At 32.3% G+C, this 8777-nt stretch overlaps 1 protein-coding gene and 1 non-coding gene across 2 annotated transcripts; one reads left to right on the top strand and one right to left on the bottom strand.

Moving 5' to 3' along the window:
* Positions 1 to 1938: 1938 nt before the first annotated feature.
* TRNAD-GUC lies at positions 1939 to 2010 on the top strand. The gene has a single exon. It is a non-coding gene; the product is annotated as a tRNA-Asp (tRNA).
* A 483-nt stretch (positions 2011 to 2493) lies between these two features.
* LOC107860687 (serine/threonine-protein kinase STY13) lies at positions 2494 to 7010 on the bottom strand. Its single transcript, XM_016706137.2, has 6 exons — positions 6302 to 7010; positions 5665 to 5797; positions 5365 to 5560; positions 4000 to 4124; positions 3747 to 3905; positions 2494 to 3206 (listed from the first exon to the last, which is right to left on the bottom strand). Exons 1-6 carry the CDS (start codon positions 6430 to 6432, stop codon positions 2892 to 2894), a joined length of 1059 nt encoding a protein of 352 aa, XP_016561623.1. The 5' UTR covers positions 6433 to 7010; the 3' UTR covers positions 2494 to 2891.
* Positions 7011 to 8777: the final 1767 nt, after the last annotated feature.

The following is an 8777-nucleotide window of genomic DNA, read 5'->3' as shown; positions in this document are numbered from 1 at the left end:
GCTTTATTTTTTTAATTTATTTTTTAAAAAAGGATTCTAAAATGTATTTTTACCCTCTAGCTAAACACTAAAATATATTTTTTTGAAAAATATTTTTTCATTCACCAATCAAATATTAGAAAATATTTTTCATCCACCAAACAAACATAAAAAAACAAGTAAAAAATCAACTTGTTTTCCAGGAAAACATTTTCCTTCATACCAAACACATCCCAGTCTTTACCAACAATAAGGTCATGAACTTTTTCAATCAACTCTTCAAGGATAGTATCTTGAACTTTTTCAATCGAATCTTTTATGATCGTGTATTGAATTATTTCCATCGAATCTTCATTCGTGATAGTATCATGAACTATTTCCACCGATCTTCAAAATTCATAAAATCTCTTTCAAATTTGATATGAAGATGAATGAGAAAAGATTGGAAAAATATAAAGGTTCATAGTCAATGAAATTCAAAGCCACATTAATGTAAGAAACTTTCAAAAAAATTAAGTCTTCTGAAACTCAACCTAGAAAATATAATTAATTAATAAAGGGTAAAATTGAAAAAAAAAATCCAATATACATCTTGAATAATGAATAATTCAATTATTTTAAATATTAAAAGTACCCTAATAATTTAATTATTTTAAAATAAACGGAATAGCATTCAATAATTTAGCTTTTCTTTAATTTTAAATATTACTTTCTTCGTTTCATATTAGTTGGTCATCTCACTAAAAATAATTATCATATTTATTGTCCACCTTACTAAATCAAGAAAATATTAATTTAATTTTTTTATATATTATAATTAATTTTTTTTAGAGTGTTTATATTTATTTGTAAATTTTTTTTTAAAAAAAGATAAATTAATAAAATTATCTTCTTATTTAAAATTCATAATATATATGTAAAAAAAAAATGAAGCGAAGGAAATGGTAATAAATTTAAAATTATTGAGAAACTTCCTCGTCTCGATATTGATATAATACAATAATAAAATCTAATAGAAGGATTTACTGCAGAGCAGACGAGTTGTAGAATGACAACTCTCCTCTTCCTGCCTATGTTTGACATGTGGAATCAAATGTTTAGGCCCTTTTATATATTTTTATTTATTTATTACATAGCTAAGTTAATTATATAAAATAGATTATTTTTATTAATTATGTGCATTGGATAAGTGGTAGAGCTTTCACTTATTGAGGTTGATGCATCAAGAGTAAGAGTATATGTGGATAGTTTTAGTCCAAGTTAATGGAGACTCCGTTCTCGCCCTTATATTCCATTTTACAACGAAAATTCCACATATGTAATGAGAGAAAAATACGAGCGGTATAATATTGGGTTAACTCAACTCTCAAACTCAATTACTAACACTTTAGTTCATATCCTGCATATGCAACAAGAGATTATACCTTGTTTGATATTTTGCTTATTTTCCAAAATAAATAACTACTTATTTTGAGAACAAAATATTTTTTTTAAAAGAATGAGGTTTGGTAAACTTGCAAAAGTGTTTTTAAAAATAAGTAGAAACGGTTTTTCTGCTTTGGGGAAGAAAAACAAATTTCTACTTCTCAAAATAAGCAGAAGCAGAAAATTATTTTTTTATGATAAAAATATCTCTATTACACACACACACATATATTAAAAAAGACTTTAACTATTGTGCTAATGAAGGCATCATCACAGAGATCGAAGAAGCAGACCAGCCTTTTGATATACCTTCAAAAATATAAGACAGATGTTCTACAAGTATAGAAACATTGCGTAATAAAATTAGGGATGAAGTTACTGAGAATTTTTTATGATGCATGAGGCTCATATATAGAAGGATCAGAAAATCAAAATATAATATTATCTTGTTCGAGATCACTTCATTCCTTGACACAAACCGAAAAATAAAGAAACACAATGATTTGGTTACTCGATGCTATAACTGCCAACAAAGTCGTTGTAGTATAGTGGTGAGTATTCCCGCCTGTCACGCGGGTGACCCGGGTTCGATCCCCGGCAACGGCGCTTTTTGTCTTTTTTAATTTTAATTTTCGTTTTTTGTAACACCGACAGTCACGTTCCTTTAATGTTCAAAATGATTGCTTGGGTCCTCCTAAATTTTGTTCCTATTTAGTAAATTTCAAGGGTGGACCAAATGTACATCCTACACCTAATTAGTTCTTGCCAACCTCTATTATTATCCCTTTCCTTTAAATATTCATCCATCCTACACCCTTTTTTTTTGCTAGTAATGTATTTTTGTTAAAATTAATACTTGTATCCTTTAAGCTCTTCAAAAAATTCATTTTTGTTATTAGATGAGCAGTGGAAATCTTATGTTCATTAGAATTTCTTCAAATTACTGCCTTCCTATGCTTCACCTATCTTCGGGTGGTGGAGGTAAGGTCCTCCGGACCATCATTTTGTTTTTGTCTAAGGGAAAGTGTTAGCAAGTTCCTCCGCGGAACCAGTTGCATTAAGCAATTCGTATAGTAATGCGCCAAAATGTCAAGAGAGTCAATTGAGGTTTTAAGAAAAGATTTGGAGTACAGGTCTTTGGATGGACCTTATTTTTACAACTATAATATACATCACAGCAACCCAACTCCAGCATCCAGTAACTCCTCCTCACAATTAAGTCAGAACACGTCCCTGCGCGCGCGTTAAACGAGTTTAGATCATGTCTCTTCCTGCAGCAACTTCACCTTTCAATTGCATGGCTGGTTTACTGTTGTAGCAGATAAAACTCAAAAAGAGTTGCTATCTTTTTCCTTGTGTTGGGCAGAGGAAGAAAGACCAAAAGCTAAGTGTTATCTAGTGACTAAAACATTTTGTTGTGAGCTTACTAAAAGATAGCTGAACTTGGGAGTATTTTCTAGGTAATTAACAAACTTTTCCCTTGGGGATTAGTAGCATTGGTTAAAACAGAAGAAGAATCCTCTTGGCTCATTCTCCATTGGTGTTTTAGGGGTCTCAACCGAGTCGCCGCGCTTGGCCATTAAGGAACTGGTACCTGGAGACTCTGGTGGTAAGATGTGATTCTCTGAAGTGAAAATCCGAGCTGGTATTACTGGTTCCGGTGGAGAAACTGATGAGAGAAACTGCAGAAGCATCTGTATTATCTGAGTGAAGTTGGGACGAGTGTTTGGATCCTCTTTCCAACACGAAGTTACAATTACAGCCAAATCCTCTGGAAGATCATCTGCACTTGGTCTCACATTCTGCAAAAGACACAAGCATCTATATTATTAATTGTTAAAGAACCAAGCCTGGGCCCCAAGTTCGTTTTTTTTTTTTTTCTGGTGGTGCACGGTTAGAAATCGGTGGATGATAGACCGTCCCTCTACCACTTTCCACTTAAATAGAGGCTTTCGTCCACACATCATGCGCTACGCTCTTAACACTAGATCAAATCCCCGGGTCCCATGTTTTTGCATGGTAATTATCCACGTATTCGTGTTCTTCAGTCAAAAGTTAGGTACTTCCAGACAAAAACAACTCTTTTTAATAAGTCTTCAATTGTGGGACAAACCTTAGTAAATTAAAGGCCATTCAGCCAAAGTTTTACAAGTGTCCCAGTGGTCCAATTTAGTCTTTGATGTGTCCTATGTGAAGGAGGCAGTGTGATGTGAACCAACTAAATGTATCATATCATAACCTCTCTCATCCTTTTAGTTCAGGAAAATCATAATGATGATCTCAACAGAAGAATTATTGAGATAACTACATGACAAAGACCAACAGGGAGAGAGGATATTTACCTTAAAAGCAGCTGCATAAGCAGCCTGCAAATTAGACATGCCCTCAAATGGTAATTTGTTATGTATGAGTTCCCACAGGACAATTGCAAAACTATAGGCATCTACTTTGTGATTATAATGCTTCTTCTCGCCATGTCTTAGAGTGACCGTGCTGTAGAGCTGCCACCAAAAGGAGAGTAATAAGTCGGTTGAATAGCAAGAAGAGAAAAGGAACAGAAAACAGATTAACAAGCACCGGGGTTCAAGAATCAACCTCTGGAGCCATCCAGCGATAAGTTCCAGTTTCAGCAGTCATCATCTCTGTCAATGATTCTTCTCTTGCCAAACCAAAATCCGCAAGTTTGACAGTTTTGTGGTCCGCCGTCAAAAGCAAGTTCTCTGGAAGTAAAAAATGAAAACAGAACCCAATCAAGAGAGGTTAATAAGAGATAAAAATGATACTAAAGACATCGTGATTTTCTAAGGAATAGCAATATCCAAAATGTTGTTAACACCCCCGATTAGCAGAGAAGACGTTAAGTTTAAAATTGTTGCTAATGCTAGACAAGTATAAGTCACACTCTAGGCCAAAGAAGACAATAACTATAATCACTCACCGTTATAATTTGCATCTTCTTGATCCTTTTTAACGTAACTCATTACTTCTCCAAAAAAAAACTTATATCTAAAAAACGATATGCATCTCATGAGAGATAAAATTATAGTAAAAACTAAAAAGATCTTAACTTTTTATTTAGGAGCTCAAAAAGATTATTTTCTAACCATGGAAGAAGAAAATAAAAGGAAGTAAAATTTCTATTTTCTCGACCACTTTATTACAAAGGATGATGAGTAAGCATCTTCTTCTGCAGCACTTTCAGGGAATTTATTCCTGTTAAAGTTTCTTAGGTATTCAGCTGCTCCTACCAACCGTGTACAGGTAATATTGTCAAGAATCTAGCTCCATAAATGACACCAATGAGAGAATCGACAGATTCCTATCAATTATTACCTTATCATGTTCTATTCACCCACAGCAAAAAAAAAAAAAGGAACAGTGAGTAGCAAAACCAATGGAGGCTTGAAAAACATCTTCTTTTTTTAATAAGCAGAACAGTTAGCAAAAGGAAGGGCACAACACGAAGCAGTGGTCGCAAGAAAATTTTTTAGTGCTTATAACTGATCTGGAACCATATGCCATATGAACTAGACCTAATGCTTTTACCATATAGGGGCTATTGAAGTGTGTGACCATCTCAACTAACACCTCAAGAGAACACATTTTTTATTTTCTTAAATATATTCTCAACAGGGGCAGGCTAACAGACTGCATCTGCAATAAGCAGTAATAAACATATAAGTGCTTCCATTTTCCGCGACGACTACTCACCGAAGAAACACATTACTAGAGATCAAGACTACATAGAGGTTAGAAGATCTGTGGTGATTTCAGACCAGGTCAAAATGGATGTGGACCTCTATCATGTCTCAACTTATTTGTTAATTTGAGCAGATTGAGACATGGTTCAAATTTTTGAGTGTGTGTAGAAAATTCAACATGCACCGCTTTTGTCAGTCCAAATAGTCTGAATTTATAAACAAATAAAAAAAAATCTCAAGAAAGAGATGTATCAGTTACCAGGTTTTAGGTCACGATGAATGATACCATGAGAGTGCAAGCACTCCATTGCACGAGCAATATCAAGGGCAAATCTAATAGCAACACCAGTATCCAAGCACCTTGGCCTCACGCTTAGCAAGTATTTCCTCAGTGTCCCACCGAGAAGGAGTTCAGTTACAATGACCATGACAGGCTCCTTGCAAGCTCCTATGAACTGTAAATGAAAAATAAAATCAAAACCAATAACCATTTCAGCTGTCTTAACAGCTCATCAAATAGATCATATCCAAAAACAACTTTGGGACTTTAAAAAGCAACCTTCACTAAGTTCTTGTGCTGAACTCTGGATAACATTGCAACCTCCCTTCCAAAACGAGCTTCCCTCTTGGCGATCTCCTCAGGCGTCTCCCCTTTATGCACAATCTTTATAGCTACATTCTGGTTTCTGTACCTGAGAAGAACCCAACCAAAAAAGATAACCAAATGAGCACAACACTGCATCAGGCCGGAAACTTAAGCTTTATTAATTTCACAAACAAGCCCATACTTCAAAATCAACCTCACTTCAGAATTAAAGACAACATCTTGTAGCAAAACACTTTTGGAGTTTTTTTTTTTCACAACTAGCCGGTCGAATTAACGGTTTACATAAATTATATGTTGATTATACACGACATATTATATATCTAATGGAAATTTTTAGTTCAAGCGGTTAGGCATCAGCTATTTAGGTTAATTCTTCAAACAATTTCCTAAAATTAAACCATTGAACTAGCTGAACTAAATCAAACAGTAATGCAATACAATGACAATCGGAATCAAGCAGTATTAGTACAAAATTCAAATAAACAAACAGGTCTTACAAATCAGTACAACAACAATAACATATCCAGTGCGATCCCACAAGTGAAGTCTAGCTCTTACAGATCAAATAATAAAGAGAAAGTAAACTTACTTTCCCTCATACACCTTAGCATGAGCACCTTCTCCAATCTTTGGACCAACAAAGAGAAGCTTTGGATCAATTAACCATTTAGCTTCCAAATTGAACTCTTCTCCAGAGTAGAATCCATTAGCAGATCCCATTTCACAGACCCCCAAACACTCTCCCTATAGCTTCAAGAATTCACCAAACATTTGGTGCAAAACCATTACAAAGCAAAAAAGCTCAAAACTTTATGACAAATACCAAGAAAACTCACTGACCCACAAACTAAAAACAAATCTACAACAAGAAAAAATGAACCCCACAAACAAGAAACCTCAGATATTCCTGCTGGTTACCTTAAAAATTCAAAAACAAACAGTTCACAAGTAGTAGATCAGTTGGTTTAGTTGGTAGATCAATTGAGGTTATGAGAGAAGAAAAAAAAAAAACAAAGAGAGATAAATAAGGTGAAGAGTGAATAGAATAAGGAGAAAGATAATGAAAGATAGAGATAGATGTTAAGCAATTAGGAGACTTTAGTTAGTGGTAATATACTTTTTATTTATATGTTGCTCTCTGGTTCTTGATCTGCAAAGAAAAATAAAAGAGGAAGGAGTGTGTGTGAAAAAGAATATTTTATTAAAGAAAAAAAAAAACAGTCCGATGCATCAAATTGTTTGCTATATGAACTTAAGTTGCTCCATGATATTTTTAAAGAGTCTGACTTTTTAAATATATTGCTATATTCATATCGAAATCTCTAAATATATATTATTTTTAAAGAATTTAATATGCACTCAATGATATTTTTAAAGAGTTTAAACGCCGTAGATATGAACAACCCATGCCTTATTCTACACAATTTTATATCATAGTAAAAAAGAACTTGACAAATATTGTTTGATCACACGACTTATTATTATTTGATTAAATATTTTGACAAGTAATTTAAATTTCAAATACTAGAAAAAATTATTATTTAGACCAAATTTATTTTTTACAAGTGAGATGTGTAAAAACTTCACTCAAATATGACTTATCAAAAATATTTAAAAATTTATGATCAAACACTAACTATATTCCTATATTCTATAAGAGATTGAATACTTAGTAGTTGTTTGGCCATGAAAATTATTTTCTTTTTTTCGAAAAATTATTTCACTTTAGTGAAAAAATGAAAATAAGATGTGTTTGGCCATGAAAATTTCAAATACAATTTCAAAATTGTATTAGGAAAAGTGTTTACTTGTTTTCACTTTTTTCGATCATACTTCTCTCATAAAATTTTAAAAACAATTTGAACTTATATTCATGGTCAAACACAACTCCGACTCCAATTTCAACTTCAACTTAAAAAAATTATGATTTTCATAACCTCTCACGTGATTACAACTTTATCAATTACTCCAAACTAGGCGTGGCGTTCAATATATTTATTATCCTTTTGAATTATTTTGAGGAGACAAGAGACAATTATTTAACAAGACAGACAAGGAAGGGTAGAATGGGAAAATAGCAAGATGCCGTTGAAAAGGATATTATATTTATATTGAGATTTTTGAATTTAAAGAAGGAAAAAATAATTGGATTTGGCACATGGAAGATGGAAGAAGAAGAAGCAAGTACATCCCTCTTATTCCCATCGTCATTTTTAAGTTACTAATATACTTGTATGAAAATCTCTTGCAATTTTAAAACTCAAATATAAGGTAAAGAACTCGCTTGTTATACAGAATTTTAAGACTCAAACAAATGAGATATTAATTAACCATAACAAAAGGTAAAGAACAGAATCTTCTGATATATTCAACAAAATAAAATTATATTTAAAAAAAAATGCATCAAATACAATGAAACAGTACTGAATGCAAACTTAAATAAAATGAAGAAAAAAGCTTATAATCTATCATATTTACATATATAAAATCAACTTCAACTAATTTCAAGATTAAAATTTGTCTTCAACCATTCACCACATAAATGCATGTATGCTAAAGTATTGAATTTATCCTCATACCAATAAAAGTTATGATAAATTTTATCGAAAGATTTTGTAATACATGAATCGAATTATTTTGACAATAAAAAAAATGTGTCTCTCCTTATCCTTTCCCAGTCCCAAAGGGACAGCTGTACCAGAAAACTCTCTTCATTTATATATTTTCGTTTTACTACTTGTTTACATCTTCGTAATATTTCCAAGCAAGAAATCATCATTGTTAAATTGAACAAAACTGAGAGGCAATTACTTTCCAAAAATTTCCATGAGAGTTAGTTATGTGGTGGGTGCAATAATATGTCTGAAGACTTTCACTTTTAATGTATAATATATACTCAGTAGAAATAAGTTTACATCGATGCATTTGAAGAATTTTCATTCATTTCAAGACTAGGGTAAAGGATAAGATAACTCTCTTCTAATTCTATAATATAAACTATTTGTTCAAATTTTGGTATCTCGTTTTGTTATAATACAACAATAATAAAAAATTCAGTGTATTTC

This window comes from Capsicum annuum, chromosome 2 (assembly GCF_002878395.1).
Source record: "Capsicum annuum cultivar UCD-10X-F1 chromosome 2, UCD10Xv1.1, whole genome shotgun sequence".
Classification (NCBI taxonomy): Eukaryota; Viridiplantae; Streptophyta; class Magnoliopsida; order Solanales; family Solanaceae; genus Capsicum; species Capsicum annuum.
This window is presented reverse-complemented; position numbering and strand designations above follow the sequence as displayed.